General features: G+C 44.1%; 1 protein-coding gene across 6 annotated transcripts in view; it reads left to right on the forward strand.

The window, feature by feature from the left end:
* The window catches only part of HIRA (histone cell cycle regulator), an 88,746-nt gene extending 70,089 nt beyond the window's left edge, over positions 1 to 18,657 (forward strand). For 4 of the 6 annotated variants that reach the window (XM_036104251.2, XM_036104250.2, XM_078060628.1 and 1 more), the window contains 5 exons: positions 172 to 230; positions 647 to 752; positions 2,181 to 2,303; positions 2,792 to 2,955; positions 17,770 to 18,657. In XM_036104251.2, the coding sequence (XP_035960144.1) occupies positions 172 to 230; positions 647 to 752; positions 2,181 to 2,303; positions 2,792 to 2,955; positions 17,770 to 18,224 (907 nt within the window). In that variant the 3' untranslated portion in view covers positions 18,225 to 18,657. Of the gene's footprint in view, positions 1 to 171; positions 231 to 646; positions 753 to 1,003; positions 1,092 to 2,180; positions 2,304 to 2,791; positions 2,956 to 5,101; positions 5,191 to 17,769 lie in introns of those variants that run through there. The other 2 variants (XM_036104253.2, XM_078060629.1) reach the window with 2 other exon arrangements.
* The last annotated feature ends 2,393 nt before the right edge of the window (positions 18,658 to 21,050 follow it).

The raw sequence follows: 21,050 nt of genomic DNA on the forward strand, positions 1-21,050 counted from the left end.
GGTAGCGTAGTGACACATGGGGAGTGGAAGCCCTTTCCAGCACAGAGCCCCCCTCCTGGAAGCAAGGGCTGGGTGTGTACCGGGGACCATGGAGTGGGGTCTGATCACCGAGGCACATTCTGGTGCTTTTACCCCAGCTGCAGAGTAAGCTGTTCCCTGTCTCCCTCCTAGGGATGTTCACAGACAGGTGGTTGTGGTGAAAGAAGAATCTCTACACTCCATCTTGGCAGGTAACCTCAGCAGTAGACCACCCCTTGTTCCCTGGGGTGGGGGCAGGGCAGCTTGGGTTCGTAACATGAAAGCATCCTGTTCAGCCTAGATGGAGAACCAAGCTCTGGGCCCAGCCCGAAGCATTTCGTGTTGTAGGGGATGTCGTTATGTTGTAGGGGATGTCGTTACGTGGTAGGGAGATGCGTTCTCTCCAGGGGCATATTTGAATGGGTCCCTAAGAGGTGACAAACAGCTTGTGGATGGCAGTGAGACCAGCATGTGCAGAGTAGAGCAGTGACTGCCTAGTTATGCGTCAGTGTTAAGATACCTGTTGCTGGGACTGTGGGAGCTGTGGTTTGCATTTCTCCTTAGGTGCATATGCAGGCACCTGCTGTTCAGAATGCACCCAGAACCCATTCTTGTGCTGTCTCCCCAGGAAGTGACATGACAGTGTCACAGATCTTGCTGACACAGCATGGAATCCCAGTGATGAACCTGTCTGATGGGAAGGCATACTGTTTTAATCCGTCGCTTTCTACATGGTAAGTAAGCCAGCTCCTGGCCCTGCCCTTCTGGGAGAGTGTCCATCTGAGCTGGAACAAAAGCAGTCAGGCCTGCCTGGCCCAGCTTCTGACAGTCAAGCCCTGGAGTGGATGCTGTGGTGGCAGCCCTGCTGGTCTCTGTCCACTAGAGGAGAGCAAGAGCTCAAACCCACCAGTACAGGCCCCACAGTCCCTGTGGGCAGAGGTGCTTTTCTTCTACATCATTTTCTGGGTCACTTTGTTTGGAACAGGCATTTGAAGATTCTTATGGTTGTCGATACACATTTCCAGCCTCGCCTCCTTAGCCATTGTCAGCATAGGTGAGTTGGCTTCACAACAACTTCACCACCATTCCTCAATTTTTGTAGCTTAGCAGGAGCTAGGTAGCACTTCTGGCTGACTTTGTGAATTAGTGAGGTTGGACAGTCACTTATCATGTGCCATGGTCTGTGTCTTTCCTCAGCCCATTTTGGAGTTGGAGGCTTTTTCTGTATTTGTAAAATCTCTATTCCTCCAAGACTTTAATCTAGATGTGTAAAGTGTGTACATTGTGTGCCAGCCAGTCAGAAATTCTTTTCTTCTGCCTGCACCTTTGGTCCTTCATACCCAAACCAGCTGCCTTCCAGCCCTCTTCTGTTAAGAGTTGCCAGGCACAAGTTTATCCTCCCATTGAGATTTCTTTCTTGAGTTTAAAAAAAAAAAAAAAAAGCAGCGGGTGAGGGGGCGGAGGAAGGGCGCTGCACCTGGCTGGCTCAGTCATGAAAGCATGCAACTCTTGATCTCACAGTTGTAAGTTCAAGCCCCATGCTGGGTGTAGAGATTACTTAAAAATAAAATCTTAAAAAAAAACAAAAACAAAAGTTTACCTATTCCCAGCTCTTCCAAGTTGCAAACTTGTATATTATATGTGATTACTGTAATAATGGAAACAGGCTGGTTGTCTAAGAAGGGGAATGTTGGCTTAGTGTTTTACAAAGGCACCTGACTATTTTTAAAGTGTGGCTAGAATGTTTTCAACAAAGATGTGAAAGGTCCAGAGAAGGTGAAGAGCTGACTGCTTGGGATGCTACAGAAGCTCGAGAAGGCTAGAGCCTGGCATTCCTGGAAGCTTCCAAAGGCCGGGCCATGTGGGCCCTGGGCAAGTGGGCATCCTATGCACACTTCATACGCAGGCCCCTGTGCTCAACTTCTGAGACCATGGAGCTCAAGTGGTCCCAGCAAGAGCCCCGTTGATGACCTTCACCGTCACTGATTTTGCCTTGTTATGAAACCTGTCCCTGAGGGCCCTGTGGAGAGAATGCAGTGACAGCCTCAGCTGGCACTCTGGCTGAAGGTCATGTGGTGCCTGCTCCTTGGTGGCCTCACCGCCAGCCTTTCTGGTGGATCTCCTGGTTTTCCTGACCTCTGCTCCTGCTGTTGCCTCCCCAGGAACCTGGTTTCTGACAAGCAGGACTCCCTGGCCCAGTGTGCGGACTTCAGGAGCAGCCTGCCTCCCCAGGACGCCATGCTGTGCTCCGGACCTTTAGCCATAGTCCAGGGCCGTGCCTCCACGTAGGTGACCCAACTGCTGGGGGAGGTGGCCGGGTCATGCAAGCACAGTCCCACCGGCCTGCTCTCTGACTGCCCACCCCCTATGCCTAGCTGCTGCTTAGCACAAGCAGGCTCAAGGGTGCCAAGGGTTGTGGGCCCACATTGGGTAATATCTCAGGGTGCTAGGTCACAAGCCCTGTCACTTCAGGGCACAGATAGTGGTCTGAGGTGCTACGAGTCATGGACACGATCATGGGCAGGATTTGGGGTGGGGAGGAATGAGCTGCTGACCTGTCACCTCGGGCCTAGATAGGAGGTACAGGGTGGGACAGGGGTGCTAGAGTGGCCAGGAGGCCTGTGGCTGGGACATGGGGACAGGTTAGCCAGCATGGAGTCTGACACCTGCCCCTTTACTGGCTCCTCACTGGTGTCCAGGGGCTCGCGGTAGCAGCCTCCTGACCTATGTAGTACCCACTGCCTCATGATGCTTGCTCTGCCGGTCTCTGCAGTTCAGGAAGACAGGCAGCCCGGCTCTTCTCCGTGCCTCATGTAGTGCAGCAGGAGACCACCCTGGCCTACCTGGAGAATCAGGTTGCGGCGGCACTCACCCTGCAGTCCAGCCATGAGTACCGCCATTGGCTCCTCCTCTACGCTCGGTACCTTGTGAACGAAGGTGAGGTTTCTGGTGGCCCTTCCATCTTCTTGGGCCTGACTCAATTTCTGTCCCAACATGACCCTCCTGAAAGCCCATGAATCAAGGCAGAGTGCAGTGGTCTAGGGCTCTCTGCACTCTTCTTCCTCCCAGTCTCCTATGTTCACCCCCAGAGGCCCTGGCCTCCAGCTCCCCCATTAACCAGATGGCCCTCAGCCCCCATCTCTTAGCCTGAGCTATAATCGAGGCAGCTCAGCAGGCATCCAGCCCATTAGAGGCTCTGAGGCCCTGAATCAGGTAGGCCCTGACGGCCAGGAGGATTGGCAGCGGGAGGGGGTGGGGGCACAGGATGCTCGGATAGACTTGCTCCAGAGGAGCAGATGAGATGCTCACCCTCCTGCCCTCCCTCACACCCTGGATCTGCAGTGGTCAGCCAGTCACCCCAGGGAAGGGCATCTTCCGGCAGCATCCAGTGAGCCTGCATTTCTCTTCCTCTAAGCCCCTCCTGCCCTGGAAGGGCCAGCCTGTCCAGCACCTCCCCCATGGCCTTCCAGCCCAGCTTTCCCTGCGAGCAGTTCTGTCCCCCCCCCCCCCCAGTATCTCCCCCACCACTTTCTCATCCCCTTTCAGCCAGTAGAAAGCTAGGTATGTTGGAAGATGTGGCCATCCTGTTCTCAGGGCGACCTCCAATAAATAGCCTTTCATCTCTTTGCTAGGCAAGTGTGGGGTTGTTTCTTACCAGCCTTCCTCCCCGCTGAGCTTAGCCTCCAGGGTTGTGGCTTGGGAACCAGCCCTCCCAAAACTCCCTGTGTTACCACACAGCTCCAGGCCTGATCACAGAACAGCCTTCCCCACGGCCTCTCATGGCCTTCCTGCTTTGCTTTTGACAACACCCTGCCTATTTTGTTTATAATTTAGAGTACAAAAAAGAGAGAAAACCGTGCTGAACCCCTACAAATGTCACTCCCAGAACTCAAACATATCACATTGCCTCTGATGACATAACTGTGTGTATGTATACACCTCTGATGACAACAGACATGGCTGACCAACTCGAAGTCCCTCGCCCCTCCCCAGCAGACTCCAAACACGAGTTTAATTTTCCTCTTCCTGCCCATTCTGCGTGGTTCCCCAGCCTGTGTGGTCACTGACTCTTCTAAATACTCAATCTTCCCAAGCCCATACCTTTGCTGGGGTGCTCCTGTCACATCTGGGCCTCATACCCCATTCCACTGGGGAGACTTCTCCTCTGGCTCCTCTAATTTGCTTCATCCTGGGTATTGATCAGGACTCATCCTGATGCCCTGCACAAAGTCGCTGCCTCCTCAGGGGCCTGCACCAGTTTGTGGGATCACTTCTACCACTTGCTTCTCTTTCTCATCTTCCACACGCCTGTTCCTGCGTCCATACACAAGTCACCTCCACTCTATCTCTTGCTTCCTCGACCATAAAAGGACTCAAATTGTAAAGGGAGACCCCTCTCACTTCTAAAATTCCTCAGATTCCAGCATCACCCTCTTATTCTCTATCCTCATCTTTGGGTGATTTCATCATTCCCTGTGGCTTCAGCTGCCGCCAGTGCTGACAGGCCCCCAGATTCTGCCACCAGCACTTCTGGCACTCCACGTGGCTGTGCCATAACCCATGAGTTGACAGGCCTGTGACTGCTTCTCCTGTCTTCTCCACTCCGTCACCACCTCCTCAGCCTAAATTCATACCCTTGCCATCTCTTACCTCCTGAAGGCTGCCTCCTGACCCTGCTGATCTCCTCTCACTACCAACACGTCTTTGTGAAACAAATCTGACTAGCCCACTCCCCTCCCTTCCACGATTCCTACATTTTCCCATCACCTTGGGGAGTTTGTCCCAGAGCTGGCCACATCTCATTTTTCCCATGGGCCCAGCACACAGAGGGGCTGCTGTATATGCTGTCATGGGAGTGGGTTCGTGAGTGAGAGTCTGTCATTATGGATCTCATTGCCCCAAACTGAGAGACGGGCAAGAGGCATTTTGCACAAAGCAGGCAATAAAATAAACATTTGTTCAATCTGGTTTGATATACGCGACAACTTAGCATATTCTTGATTTTTTATTTCTTTTTGTAATGTGTTCCTATTTCTGTTTTGTTTTGTTGTTTTGTTTTGTTTTGTTTTTTTTCCGTAATTAGGGTTTGAATACCGACTCCGAGAAATATGCAAGGACTTACTGGGTCCGGTTCACTACTCCACTGGAAGCCAGTGGGAGTCAACGGTAGTGGTAGGTGCTGCTTTCATTCTTGCCACAAGAATTCTGTCTTGAAAAGTGAAAGTGGAGATGAAAAATAAGCCGAAGTGCTTTGAAATTCTTCCCCATTAGACTTCTTGACCACACCGCCTTGGGCCCCAGCGTCAGTGGGAGGATGAGATGCCAGCCCTGCACTGCCGGGCAGCAGCCGGGCCCTCGGCGTCAGGAGCCCAGGGAGTGCTCAGCCACGCACGCACCTGTGCTGAGGAGAGTTGCCTGCTGGGGGCTGTGGGTTTGTTCTGTAGAGAAGGTGAAAGATCCTTCCCTGCCTTCGTGGAGCTCCCAGTCTAGTAGGAAGGCACAGAAGCAAGGAAGCAATCAGTTAAGATAGTTTCAGACTATGGATTATACTATGCCCAGAAATAAGCAGAGCAATCAGACGAGGGTGCCTGGGAACAAGTGGCCAGGGAAGATATCAGAAGGGGTCTTTTAGGATGAAACCCGGGGATAAGAATGCGCCAGCTCTGTCAAGACCTGGGAGTCTCCTGGTAGAGGTGATAGTGAATGCAAACCGGGTGTGGTAAATGAAGGCCACTGTGGCTGCCGCATAGTAGGCAAAGGAGAGGGTGGTATGAGATGAGGTGAGACAGATGAGCAGAAAGGAGATCATTGAGATCTTGTGAGCTGGAGCTTTTGGAGGAGTTTGTGACATGAGATCAGTTAGCAGGGGTGATGTGAACTGACGTAGGAAAGCAGTCAGGGCTTGTTTTTGCAGCAGTCCTGGCAATAGACGAAGGTGACTTGGATCGGTGTGATGGCCATGGAGAGGGGAAAGGACACAGATGCAAGTTGTATTTTAGAGGCAGACCCAACAAGACTTGGTGGGTGGATGGGTGGATATGGAATAGATTAAGAGACAGACAATAATGAACATGCATATAGTCACCTCCAAATTTTTTGGCTTGCACTGTGCCTGCTAGTGCCTTGAAAGAAGCAGGTTGGTGAGGGATGGGGTTGTGGATATAAGTTAGCTCCCCCGCTTCATGCAGTCACTAAGCAAATACTGATGGAGCACCTGCTCTGGCCAGGCACGGGACAATGAGCAGGGAACAAAGCCAACGGGCCCCAACTTCATAGGTCTACATTCTTGTGCAGAGAGGCAGATTCTAAACAGCGGAGCAAGTACATGTATTGTGTTGGGTGTGGGGGCGGGTGCTGTGAACAAACGTAAAGTGGCCAGGGGGTTACTGGCAGGATGCTATTTTATATTGAGTAATCAAGGAAGTCTTAACTGAGCAGAGACCAGAAAAGGTGAGGGGCAAAGCCCCACAGATATTTAGGGGAAGAACATCCAGGCAGAGGGAACAGCGAATCCAAAGGCCCTGAGGTGGAAGGGCTTGCAGTGTGGAAGGAATAGCCAAGCAAAATAGCAGTGAGAGGGTGAAAGGGGCTGCAGTCAGAAAGGTTGGAGGGTCAGACCTCACAGGCTCTGCAGGCCTTGGTGTGTGATTGGCCTGTGTGTAAATTATTTGATTTTTATTTTGTTGCAGTAGATCTTAATCTGGTTGGTTACTAGAATTGTAACTTCAAAGTCCAATTCCCCTTAACATCTTTGAAGGTATGGCGCTGCAGACTTTGTTGTAAAATCTCTGCTGCAAATCTGATTTCCATTGCTGTGTAAGTTCTTTTGGCTCCCTCTCATTGTTTTGAAGTTTCACAAAGTTCAAAGTTGGTTTCCTTCATTCATTCTATGGATTTTCCTTAGCTCTCTTCTTCAGTGATATCTTCCCTTCCATTTTCCCCATCATCAGAGAGATATAATGTCCTCTCTTTTCAAAATCTGCTGTATCATTTTTTATAGTTTGAATTCTCCCCCCATATTTTCAATTTAGTCTTTTATCTGCTTGAGCGTAGTAAGCTTAGTCACTTTAAAGTTGTAAGTCTTATAGTTCTGCTATTGGGAGCCCTTGTGGATCTGTTTCTCTCCTATAAATGTCTCTGCCAGTTCTCATTTATATTATCTTATTTCCTTACATGTCTGATTATTTTTAACTCTCTGCTGGACATGTTGTCTGGAAAATTATTTGTAGAAATGGTTTGAGGTCTCAGGTGATGTTACCTTCTTTCACAGAGTACTTTTGTTTGCTGTTGCCAGTTCTGGAGGCACCAGCACTGCAGAGTCCCCTCAACCCAGTTCAGGGATTGAGGTTTTCTGGGCTGTCTCATGACTCAAAGCCAGACACTCATTTGTGCAGGGGCTGGTTTACTTCCAGTTTACCCTTATTCTAGGGTACATCCCTTTGGGGTGTCAGCACAAGGAGGGATGACTTACCAGGAATCCCCACTTCTCATTTTGGCCCCTGCTTTGGTCCCCCTAGGCCCTCAAATCTGACAGAAGCTTGCTCAGCCTCTTTCTCATCAATAAATGTTCCCAAGGCAAAGGCATCCCTCTCTGAATTTCTACCTTCCCCACATCCCAACTCAACCCTAGGTCACTAGCACATTAGCTCTCTGAGGTCTGTTTCTCTTTGTGTACCTTGGTCCCATGTCCTCAACAGGAAGGGTGGTTCTGAATTACCAGTAAGAGTAGAGCTGTTTCCCTAGCACACGTCACTTCCAGGGTACCCTGACAGGACGTCTTCTTGGGTGGGAGATAGGTCAGCATGTGCCTGACCAACGTCTCCCCTGGCCGGGTTGTAGAGCTTCACTCTGTGATCCAGCTGCCACTCTGGGAGCCTTAGCCCATAACGTCAGTTGGAGCTCTACATAGCAGTTTTCTGTATCCACCTGAAGGCGAGAATGCTAGGCCAATATGATGCAGATGGAAGGAGGCACAAACAGGCCACCAGTTACTAGCCATGTGCTCTTTTCTTCTACTCCTTCCTGCTGCTTGTTCTTGCCAGCTCCAAGCAGGACACCTCATTGGAGCTTTGTCCAGAAGAGCCTGGGGCTCCCTTCCCAGGAGTACCATCAGTGTGGTCCCACCTGCTTTTCACCTTCTGTAAACTGCCTAACATAGGTAGTCTGCTCATGGTCCCTGGTATCTATGACAAATGCTTTCAGCTGCAGGTAAATGATACTTCCAATGGTGGCTGAAATTATTGTTGTTGTTGTTGTTGTTGTTGTTGTTTCCTCTCCTCCAAATAAGTCATCTGGAGGTAGGTGGCACCCTATATGTCTGTGACTTTCCTGGCCTTCACCTCATGGTCACAAGGTAGCTTTCATATCCGAAGTTCAAGGAAAGAGGACAGGGGGAAACCAGTACCAGCAACATCTACCATTCTTACCAGAAAAAGAAAAGCTCTCGCAAAGGCTAGTCTGTGCCTCACAGGCAGCCAACAAATCACGTGAGCACCCTCATTGCAAGGGAGTCTGGGGAAGTGAGCAGTAAAGCATATGTAGGAGAAGACGTCTTAGAGCAGATGTGGACATAGCCAACTCCTGATGTCTGCCACATTCCCTCCTGACTTCAGCACTATGCTGAATTTATTCCTTTTTTTAAAAAACTTTTTTACTAGATATTGAGGGCAAGTTTGAGTATGAACACTCTGCTCTCTTGTTGAGTTTCTTCATGATCACTTTTATGGTAAGAATTGATCATTCAAATGGAACTGGTTCTCAAGGTGGCTGGGAAAATGGAGCAGTAGATGGAAGATGGACTTACAACCAGCAATGCTGACTCAGCAGTCCTCCCAAGAGGCTTATTAGGAAGCATCATTTAGTATATTTAAGAGCCACTTATATTTCCTTTTTTTTTTTTAACTGTTGAAACACTTCATTGTCATGTGTCTTTCTTATTGGTTCGTAGGAACTCTTTATATATTGGGAAATTAATCTTTGTGATATGAGCTACCAGTTTGCTTCAGGAGACACCAAAGGTCCAGGCTTCTTTCCCTCAAAGATCATGGCTCAGTTTACACAGGAGGGAGACAGGAAGCCAAGGGTTGGGCCACTAAGCAACCATCCTTCAGGTGCCTGAGCTCTTTGCTGGCCACTGTCTCTGCAGCCAGATCCTGCTTTTGGAAGCCTCCCTCTGCCGGTCTTCACGGTAGGACCTGTGACCAATGGCCAGAAATGTGGTGATGAGCTATGTCCCTGGCTGCTGCCTTAAACAGTAGGGAGACATACTGAGAGCCCAGAGTGGGAGGTGGTACTTTGTGGCAGTTGGTATTAGCACCAGCCTTCAGTTCAGAGGGTGGATCCTCTTGGAGCTTGCCCCTGGTGCCACAGCCAGGCAGAATGTTCTGCTTTGTTTATAGCAGTTTACTTCATTTTTTTAATTAAATTTTTCAGTTTTTTAATTTTAAATTTTATTTTGGTTGGTAATATAGTCACATAGTTCAAAAATTAAAAGGTACAATAGTTCTGAAATAAGTTTGGGGGGGGTTGTTTTTTGGTTGTTCTTTGTTTTTTGTGGTTTTTTTTTACTTATATTTATTTTATGCAGAATTTACCCCCAAGCCGTAAGTTCTTGTCTCTTTATTTTCTTCAATTTCATTTCTTCTGGGATATCTTTTTCTTTTTTCTTCAACATCCTCCTCCGGTTTAGAAACAATCTGCTCTTTTTCAGTAAGGATCATCTCTGTGGCAGGGAGAGCTCATGTACAGATTAATCCAAACATGCACTCTGTAAGTTCTCACCACATCTTGGGGGTTTTGTTCACCTGGGTATGCTCAGTGACCAGAGAATCTATATCTAAACCCTTAAGTTCAGCGTTACTCTGCATTTAAGCATGTGCAGTAAAAATTCAGCAGCACTCTGTTCAGGTCACTGACACTGTGTCCAGCCCCAGTGTTTGGCCTGATCCCACCTACCAACTCCACCATTGTAGCAACAGAGTGGCACACACTGCTTCTGTAAAGTGACATCCTTCAGATACATGGTGGCTTTTTGGATATGCATACTTTTGATGCATTCATAAAGTGAACACAAAGCTTTGAATCTCTTGATTTGCATGATTTTGTTGGGCTTTCTGGGGAATTGAATAGTGAACCATTTTCAGAGGTCATCTCAGGCAACTTAATGGGAAGAGCAGAAATAAGTTTTGAAGTCAGAAACTGTGAGGCCTCCACCTTTCATCTTCTTTTTCAAGATTCTTGTGGCTATTCAGGGTCCCTTGAGATTCCATATGAATTTTAGGATGAATTATTCTATTTCTATAGAAAAACACCACTAGGATTTTGATAGGGAGTAAATTAAATCTATAGATTGTTTTTGGTGTTACTGACATCTTAGCAATATTAAGTCTTCCAATCCATGAACCCCTAGGGGATGTCTTTCCATTTACTTGTGTCTTCTTTAATTTCTTTCAGCAACATTTTGTAGTTTTCAGCATACTAGTCTTTCAACCTCCTTGGTTAAGTTTATTCCTAAGTATTTTATTCTTCAGAAGCTATTGTAAATGGAACTGTTTTCTTAGTTTTCTTTTCAGAATGTTTGTTGTTGGTATATAAAAATGCAACTGATTTTGGTGTATTGATTTCCTATTCTGCAAATTTGCTGAATTCACTTATTCTAATAGGTTTTTTGTAGAGTCTTTAGGGTTTTCTACATATAAGATGATGTCTACAAACAAAAAAGTTTACTTCTTCCTTTCCAATTTGGATGCCTTTTATTTCTTTTTCTTGCCTCATTGCTCTGGCTAGAACTTCCAGTACTATGGTGAGTAGAAGTGTGAAAGCTGGCATCCTTGCCTTGCTCCTGACCTTAGAGCAAAAGCTTTCAGTCTTTTTTTTTTTTTTTAAAGAATTTATTTATTTGAGAGAGAGAGAGATAGTGAGCATGAGCGGGGGCCAAGGGGGGAAGGGGAGAGGCGGACTACCCGACGAGCAGGGAGCCCGATGTGGAGCTCGATCCCAGGACCCTGGGATCATGACCTGAGCCGAAGGCAGACGCTTAACCGACTGAGCCACCCAGGTGCCCCAAAAGCTTTCAGTCTGTTAACATTGAGTGTGATGTTTTCACATATGGTCTGTATTATATTGAGGTAATTGACTTCTATTACTAGTTTGCTGAGTGTTTTTGTAATGAACGAGTGTTGAACTTGATCAAAAAAATTTTTGTATCAATTGAAGATTGTTATTAATTCTTCTTTAAATGTTTGGTGAAATTCACCAGTGAAGCCATTTGGTCAGTCATAGGCTCTTTTTTGTTGGGAAGTTTGTGATTACTGATTCAGTCTCCTTACTAGTTATAGATCCACTCAGATTTTATATTTCTTCATGATTCAGTCTTGGTAGGCTATGTGTTTCTAGGAATTTGTCCATTTTATCTAGGTTGTCCAATTTGTTGGTGTACAGTTGTTTATAATATTCCCTTATTTATAATTTTTACTTTTGTGGCATCAGTTGTAATGTCCCTGTTTCATTTCTGATTGTCATTCTAGTCTTCTCTCTTGTTTTCTTTGTTCATCTAGCTAACAGTTTATCAATTTTGATGATCTATTCAAATAGTACATTTCGGTTTCATTATTGTCTCTATTTTTCTATTCTCCATTTTATTGTCACTCATATATGTATGATTTTCTTGCTTCTGTTTGATTTGGGTTTAGCTTGCTTTTATTTTTCTAGTTTCAAAGGATGGAAGGTTATGTTATTCTTTTGAGGTCTTTCTTTGTAGACTCTTACAGCTATGAATTTCTAACAAGTGCTTTTGCTGGATCCTGTATTTCTTGGTATGTTGTTTTCATTTTCATTTGTCTCAAGATATCCTAGAATTTCCCTTGAGATTTCTTTTTGAATCATTGCTTAACAGTGTGTTCATTCCCACATATTTGCAGATTGTCCAGTTTTTCTTTAGCTTTTGATTTCTAGTTTCATTCCATTGTGATTGGAAAAGATACTTTTATGATGTCAGTCTTTTTAAACCTATTGAGATTTGTTTTGTGATCTAACATGTGGTCTCTTCTGGAGAATGTTAAATGTGCACTTGAGAAAAATGTATTCTGCTGTTGTTGGGTAGAATGTTCTATATATGTACATAAGGTACAATTTGGTCTATATTGTTTTACAGGTCTTCTGGTTCCTTATTGATCTTCTATCTGGTTGTTCTATCCATTATTGAAAATGGGATATTGAAGTCTCCTACAATTATTCTAGAATTATTTTTCCTTTCAACTCACTGTCTTCTTCATATATTTAGGAGCTCTGATGTTTGGTGCATATGTTTATAATTGTTACATCATCTTTGGTGAATTGACCCTTTTATCATTATACAATGACCTTCTTTGTTTCTTGTAACAGTTTTTGAAATAACATCTATTTGGTATGATACAAGTATAACCATCTCTTCTGTTATATTTTGGACTATCTTTTTCTATCCTTTCATATTCAACCTGTGTGTCCTTAGATCTAAAGTATGTTCCTTGTAGGTAGCATATAGTTTGACTCTTTTTACCCATTTTTTTTTTTATTGGGGAGTTTAACCCATTTACATTTGAAGTAATTACTGACAGGGGTGCCTGGGTGGCTCAGTCAAGCATCCAACTCTTGATTTCAGCTCAGGTCATGATCTCAGAGTTGGGAGATTAAGTCCCATGTCCAGCTCCACACCGAGCATGGAGCCTGCTTAAGATTCTCTCTCTCTCTGCCTCTCCCTTTGCCCTTCCTCTCTCTCTCTCAAAAAAATAATAATGAAGTAACAACTGACAGATAAATACTGAATATTGCCATTTTGTTATTTATTTTATGTTTTATATCTTTTTGTCCCTCATTTCCTCCTTTACTATTTTACTTTGCATTTAGTTGATTTTTTTAGTGACATGTTTTGATTCTCTCCTCTTTTCCTTTTGTGTATATTCTATAGATATTTTCTTTTTGATAACCATAGGGATAACAAAAACATTCTATAGTTATAACAATCTATTTTAAACTAATAAACTTGCTTCTGTTTGATTTGGGTTTAGCTTGCTTTTATTTTTCTAGTTTCAAAGGATAGAAGGTTATGTTATTGTTTTGAGGTCTTTCTTTGTAGATCCTACTGTGTATAAACACAGTAGCCAGAAGGGGGGCTAGGCAAGGGAGAATTTTCTTTTCTTTTTTTAAAGATTGCTTGCTTGCTTGATTGATTTGCGAGAGAGAGAGAGAGAGAGCGTGTGCACGCACATGCGCATCCATGTGCGCCCGTAAGCAGGTACAGTTCCACTCCACCCACTTTATGTTATTGAAGTCACAAATTGTATCTTTATATATTCTATAACCTTTAACATAGATTCATAGTTTCTTATGCTTTTGTATTTTAAATCTTATAAAAGAATAAAAAAATGGAATTACCAAACAAAATTACATAATATGGGTTTTTATATTTGTCCTTACTTTTACCTTTACCAGAGAACTTTATGTTTTATTGTCTAGTATCCTTTCATTTCAACTTGGACACCGTCTAGCATTTCTTGTAGGGTAGATCTAATGGTAATGAATTCCTTCGGTTTTTATTTATCTGGGAATGTGTTTGTTTTTCCCTTGTTTTTGAAGGGTAGTTTCACTGGATATGGTATTCTCAGATGTCAGGTTTTCTTTTAGCACCTTAAATATGTCATCCCACTGCCTTCTGGCCTTCAGTGTTCCTGCTGAGAAATATGCTTATTGAGTATGCTTTTTACATAATGAGTCACGTTTCTGCTTTCAAGATTATCTCTTTATCTTTGATGTTCCATAGTTTGATTAAAATCTGTCACAGTATGGGTTCCTTTGGGGTTTTCCTACATGGAGTGTTTGTTGAGCTTGGATTTGTAAATCCATGCCTTTCCTCAAACCTGGGAACTTTTCAGCCATTATTTCTCCAAATAAGCTCTCTTCCCCTTTCTCTCTCTGTTATTCTTCTGGGACTTGTACAATGCATATATTGGTCTGCTTGATGGTATCCTATAAGTCCCTTAGACTATTTTCATTTTTCTTCATTCTATTCTCTTTTTGTTGTTCAGATTCAATAATTTCAAATAACTTGAATTCACGTTCATTGATTCTTTCTTTTGTCTGTTCAAGTCTACTGTTGAACACTCAAGTGAATTTTTCTATTTAGTTACTGTGCTTTTAAGCTCTAGAATTTTGGTTTGGTTCTTTTTTTATAATTTCTACCTCTTTGTTGATACTCTCATTCTGTTCACATATCATTTTCCTGATGTGGCCATCTGTTCATGTTCTCTTTGAGAATATTTAAGACAATTGTTTTAAAGTCTTTGTCATATAAGTTCCAGGCCTATGTTTCTTTAAGGTCAGTTTTCTGGAGATTTATTTTGTTATTTTGAATGGGCCAATACCATTTCCAACCATATCCATGTTTCTCTGTTTCTTTGTATGCCCCATGATCTTTTGTTGAATATTGGGCGTTTGAAAAAATGGCCACCTTTCCTAGTCTTTGCAGACTGGCTCCCCTACTCAGCTGGTCATGCAGGTCATTTTAAAAATATTTTTTCTGATGTCTCCTTCTTTCCTTCCCTCCTTCCCTCCCTCCTCCCTCCTTTCCTCCCCCCGTCCCTTCCTTCCTTCCTTCCACCCTAGGTTAGACTCAGGTAATTGGTTGTCATTCTTTTATGTTCTCTGATATAAGATGTTTTACGTTTGTAAGTATCCTTAAGCCCCATTTCTGTGGCATTTCTACAACAGTTTTGCAATGGTTAGTGTTTTTATTACTATTTACTTGTAAATCATTTTTAATTTCTAATTAACTAAATTAACTTTTAAATTTCAATTAACTAAATTAATTAACTTAATTGATTAATCAGTCATGAGTTCTACTCAATTGTATTTTGGTTAGAGAACGTGATTTATATCAGGGGTTGGCAAACTTTTTCTGTCAAGGACCAGAGAGTAAATATTTCAGGCTTTGCAAATCCATACAGTCTCTGCTGCAACTACTCCACTGTGCTCTTGTAGCATGATATATCAACAAATAGGCAGGTGTGGCTACATTTTGATAAAATTATTTACAAAAATAGATAGTAGGCTATATTTGGCCATGCCAATCTGCAGTGTACATGATACCTGCTATTTTGTTCAGGTTTCCTTTTAGAGCAATTTTTTATATGTCCACATGTGCCAAAGAATGTTTGTTTTCATTTTATATATGTCCATTAAGTCATGTTTACTAACTGTTCAGTTCAGATTACCTGAATCTGTAGATTTTTGCCTTTCCGTGACCCATCACTAGTTGAATGTGTATTAAAATCTCCCTGAGGGTGGTTTTGTCCCTCTCTTTTGACTTGCTCTTTCCCCAGTGATGTTTTTGTCACAAAATCTACTTCGGTAATTATAAAATACTAGCTCTCTTTTTATTCTTTACTAACGTATCTTTCTCTGGCTTTAATTTTTAACCCTTCTGCATCAATGTTTATATGTTTCTTACTAACATCAGATGGCTGACTTTTATCCAGTCTGACAGGTTACTATTTTTTTTTTATCACCAAGCTCAAACCATTTACATTTTTTGTTTTCTTGGTTTTCTTAAGGCCAACATAAACTTCAGCCAAAGTTAACCACATTTCTTTTCATATCTCTTTTAACGTTACCTGGATTTATCTCTTCTTACTTTGAATATTTCCTCCAAAACATTTTCATGGTGGATCCTTCCTGTGGCAAACCTTTTGAGGTCTTAAAAGCATAAGAATATTTTTTATTATACTCTCTTATATGAGTAACTGTTTGGGTAAAAAAGTCTAGGTTCTGAGGTTTTTTCCAATATATTAAAAATACTACTTTATTGTGTATCTTGATCTCTCTTCTTTTGTAGGTGATATGATCTTGTTTTTTAGAAACTTTCAGAATTGTTCTATCTTTGATACTCTCAAATTCTATATATTTCATCCTACATGTCAGTTATTGAAAAAATGGCCACCTATATCAGTTTTTCCATATCTTATTTTTTTTCCTAGTTCTACGAAAAATGTTGGTATTTTGATAAGGATTGCATTAAGTCTATAGATTGCTTGGGTGATACAGACATTTTCACAATATTGGTTGTTCTAATCCATGACCATGGAATATCTTTCCATTTATTTGTGTCATCTTTAATTTCTTTCATCAGTGTTTTACAGTTTTTGGAGTACAGTTTCACCTCCTTGGTTAGGTTTATTCCTAGGTATTTTATTATTCTTGGTGCAATTATAAATGGGATTATTTTTTTAATTTCTCTTCTGCTACTTCATTATTAGTGTGAAGAAACACAACAGATTTCTGTATATTAATTTTGTATCCTATGATTTTGCTGAATTCATTTGTCAGTTCTAGTAGTTTTTTGGAGTCCTTGAGGGTTTTCTATATAGTATGGTATAGTAGTACCATGTCATCTGCAAATAGTGAAAGTTACTTACTCCTTACCAATTTAGATTTCGATTTCTTTTTCTTATCTGACTACTGTGGCTGGGACTCCCAGTACTGTGTTGAAAAAAAAGTAGTGAGAGTGGGCACCCTTGTCTTACTCCTGATCTTAGAGGAAAAGCTCTCAGTTTTTTACCTTGAATATGATGTTAGCTGTGGGCTTTTCATATATGGCCTTTATTATGTTTCCATATCTTACATGATCAGCACTCATGGAGGCTTTCAACCTAAGGCCATTTGACTTTCTTTAATTGTGTGAAATCTACCTGTATTATTTCCTTAAATATTTCCTTCTTTCTTCTTTCTCTGTCCTGTGGGACCCATTATGTAGATATTGGGCCCTTCTGTCATCCTCCATCTGCCTTTACTTTTCCTGTATGGTTTCTCTGCTTGCATTTTCCTCTTTGTGTACCTCCCTCCTCAAGCATCATCTGGTCCTCCATCTGACTCCACTCTGACTTGGTCTTCAGCAGTGTCCATTCTTCTGCAGATCCCATCCCTTCAACCACTGTGTTGTTCAAATTTAGTATCTACACTTGGTTCTTTTCTATAATTCCTTGTCTTTCTGCCATGCTTATTTTAACATCTTGGGCCTTCCTTCTCTTCCAGCGGTCAGAGTTGTCATTTGGTGGTTTTTTTCTTTGCAGCAGCTGTGCCCCTCAGGGTTCTGTGCAGCAGAGACCCCTCCTTGCAGTGCATGTTGCAGAGGAGCCCAGGCAGACCATGGTGCCAGTGCACCCAGGCATGAAAGAGTCCTGGGCAAGACCCAAGGGCAGAGGCCCCAGGATTGTAAAACCAAGGCCAGCCACTGCCTCCCAGATGCCTCTTCGCCCCTAGACTTGACCTCAGGCCCCCAGAGAGCATCCACATTAGGGAACAACTCCTCCAGGATGGCCATCCACCCACCTCTCTCCCCTAATATCCTACTTCCATCCTACTCTGGAAGGCCAAGCTACTATGGCCAGTAATCAGTGCAGTTGCAGGCCAGTGGTGACTGTGCAAGCGGACTTAGGGGACACAGAGGAGCAGAACCTACCCTGGTTTTCTTTGCTGTATCCTTGCACTGTGCCCCTCCCCTGCTCCCTGCCACTCCACCCCGCATGCCCCAGCTTAGGCGTTTAGCTTGCCTGGGACTTCCCAGCATGTGGAGAAATTGTTCTCATCCATCTGTGGTTTCTCCAGGGAGTGTCTGGGGGTCAGATGGGCAGACACAGGGTCTCTGCCAGGCCAGGGAAGCCCAGCACCGTCCAGGTCTCCTCACTGACACTTGTACTCAACTGTCACGCTTTGTGTCCACAGGGTCTGCGGAAGAGGGAGCTGCTGAAGGAGCTGCTGCCAGTCATCGGGCAGAATCTCCGCTTTCAGCGCCTCTTCACCGAGTGTCAGGAGCAGCTCGACATCCTGAGGGACAAGTAGCCTACCCAGGCCTTCCCTGGCTGCAACAAGGGCAGGGCCACACTCTCGCCGCTGACAATGCACAGGGCCACCTCTCACCTCGTCAGACTACAGAAGGACGAGGAGACACTGGCACGAGGTGGGCTGTCCTGTGCCAGCGCTGGCCCAGCTCCCTGGGCGGACTTCCCCCATATCCTGGGCCTGTTGCTCCCTCAGAGGGGGGCAGCTCTGCCTGCCACTCATCCCTCCCTCCAGGACCCCTGTGCGGAGCTGGGGTTGGGGCCCTGCCCTGCTGCCCTGGGGTCAGTGAGGCACTCCCAGGCCTGCCGTTTCCAGCACGGGCCCGAGGTGGACACTAGTCCCTGCCACAGCAGGCATCGTGCTGCTTCAGCTATGACGAATGAGCCATTTGTGAAAGAGAGACCCCGGAAATGTTAGTGTATTATGCAGTCAGTAGACTGACCCGAGACCTATGTAAAAGGAAAGGCTATTCCAACGCGGACTATTTTTGTACTAGAATTTGCTAACTTGTAATATGGAATTTTCCTTTTGGCCAATAATCAGGATTTCCCTATAAGTCACTTGGACATTGGTCACTTGTAGGAAATTTAAACTCTAATTATGACAGCTACATTGAAAAATAATTGTACTGAAATTAACTTGTCTATCTTCATTTGGTTTTAATTTTTAAATGTTTGTAAAAAGAGACTGTTTTTTGGGGAATGGGGCAGAGGGGTGGGCGATTTCTTTTGTAAGTGTAAAATAAATGAACACGCATTGGATACCAAATCATCCTGGCTTCCCCTGCCTTTTCCTTCTAACTTCCACCTTCCTCCCCTGCCGTAGCTCCCTCTTCCAAAATGGGCAGTTATGGAACATCAGAACTGGAAGGAATCTTTGATGTCCTCTAATGGCCCCAACCTCTTTGTGCAGAAATTCATTACCCAGCATGGAGGTCACTTCATTGACCATGAAGCATCTGAGGCTTCTGGGGCTAGCAAATAGGCCACCTCACCTGAGTCTCCTCCCAAGCCAGTCATCAAGGTCCTTGCTTCTGGCTGTGCTGTGCCCCTTGGTCCCCAATCATGCTGGGCACCGAGGGCTACAGCTGGCTTGCCAATTTTGTGGAAGGAAATCATTAAGTACAGACTGGGGTTTTCTGAAGAATTATCTGAAAGCTGTGATTTTCCTAGAATGTGGTCCAGAAGCTGACCCACAGGAGAGGAAATAGCTAGAATCACAGAATCTTCAAGCATGGTGAGGATGGAGCACCTTTACCTCTGTGTTATGCACCTCTCTGTTGCCTCCCTGCCAGCTGTGTGGGATCCCAAGTCTCAAGAAAGAGGCGTGGATTTGGAATTAGAAGACCTGGGTGACTCTGGCCACTGGTATCCCCTCTCTGGATGCTTTCCTACCTAGTGGCCATCTTACTGCCTTCTCATTCATGTCAGGCAGCTGGATGAGACACAGGCATACATGCATGCCTGACAAAGCCAGAGCACAGAGTGCATGTGGGTATGAACACCTCAGAGGCCAGGCTGCAAGTATGAGCTATTCTTAAAGGAATGAGGAGCCAGGGATGCTATGCAGGTCAGGCAGCTCCCCTGGCAATTCATCAGCAAGGCATGGAGAACTCTGGAGCCACAGGATGCACATGGCCTTGGGACTGACAGGCTTGTCCGGAATCCAGACCAGCAAAAATCTGGGCCTACTTTTCAGCTGTCAATTGGAGATGAGGTTAAGAAAACCTGCATGGTTGTGAGGACTAACCAGGATCACACAGGCAAAGTCCTGGTGCTTAACAAATGCCTCTTTGAAGAAAACTTTTAACAGTCAGTGTTTTACAGTATTATTTGTGGGTTTTTTTGTTTATTTTTTAAATAGGCTCCACACCCAGCTCAGAGCCCAATGTGGGGCCTGAACTCACAACCCTGAGATCAGGACCTGAACTAGGATCAAGAGTCAGATGCCCAACAACTGAGCCACCTGACACTGTTACCTGGAGAGGAGAGGAAAATGAAAGATGTCACGGACTTCTGCTTCCAGCCAAGATGGAATAACAGGAACCAAATTGACCCACCTATCTGAACCAACCAAAAAAGCCAGTCAACATACATGAAACAATGATCTCAAGACACTGAATATCAGAAAACAAAGGACAATAATCCTGGGAGATGGAAAAAACAAGATGATCCCTATGACTGCCCCAGCTTACTACCCAGAGAGTTTCCAGGCTGTAGCAAAGGGAGGAGAAGCTGAGGTAGAGCCCAGCTGACTACTTGAGTTGAAGAAATAAAGCTGAGAACCCAGGGAGACCAGGGCAGCTAGAGTTCACAGGACAGAATACCAGAAAGGAAAAGCTCCATAGAGAACCTTACCCTCAGTAGAGAAAGCCCTACCCTATCAGTGCATATTTAACTGAGCACTGATCAGGGTGTAGAAATGAGACAGCCAAGGGTAGACAGAGAACCACCTGAAAGGATTAGAGTGAAAATTGCTTAGGTATCACTTAGGGCTAAGAACAGTACCTGTTCCTACTAACCAGATTAGAAAACCTTGTAACTCACAGGCTTGGAGTAGAGTACTCAGGAAGTATTGCCTAAATATTGAATAATTAGAATACTGCTCCAGATTCATCTAACAAAAATAAAAGCAAGACCCAAAAGGATCAAACCGTTTCCAACTAATTACATTGCAAAGCAAATTTCAAGAGGTTTTATAACAATACTAAAGTATGCAACATCCAACAAAGTAAAGTTTACAATGTCTGGCATCCAAACAAAGACTACCAGGCACAAGAAGCAGGGACATGATCCAAAACGAGAAAAATCAATCAAAACTGACCCTGAACTTACACGGATATTAAAATTAGCAGAGGATATTAAAATGAACACTATCCATTATGTTAAAAAAAATTGAGTGCAAACATAGAAGACCATAAGAAAGCCACAAACTTCTAAAGATGAAAAAGATGAAATAATTGCAGAAGAAAAGATTTGTGAATGTAAAGCCATAGCAATAAAAATGCTCCAAAACAGAAAAAAATTCATAAAAGGAAAGAAAAAAAAATAGTGTCAACATGCCATGGGACAATGTCAAGTAACACAATATATAAGCAATTGAAGTCCTCAAAGGACAGGGGAGAAAAGGAGGTGACAGAAAAAAGTATTTGGAGAAATAATGGC

The sequence above is a fragment of the Halichoerus grypus genome, chromosome 13 (genome assembly GCF_964656455.1).
Source record: "Halichoerus grypus chromosome 13, mHalGry1.hap1.1, whole genome shotgun sequence".
NCBI classification, from domain to species: Eukaryota; Metazoa; Chordata; class Mammalia; order Carnivora; family Phocidae; genus Halichoerus; species Halichoerus grypus.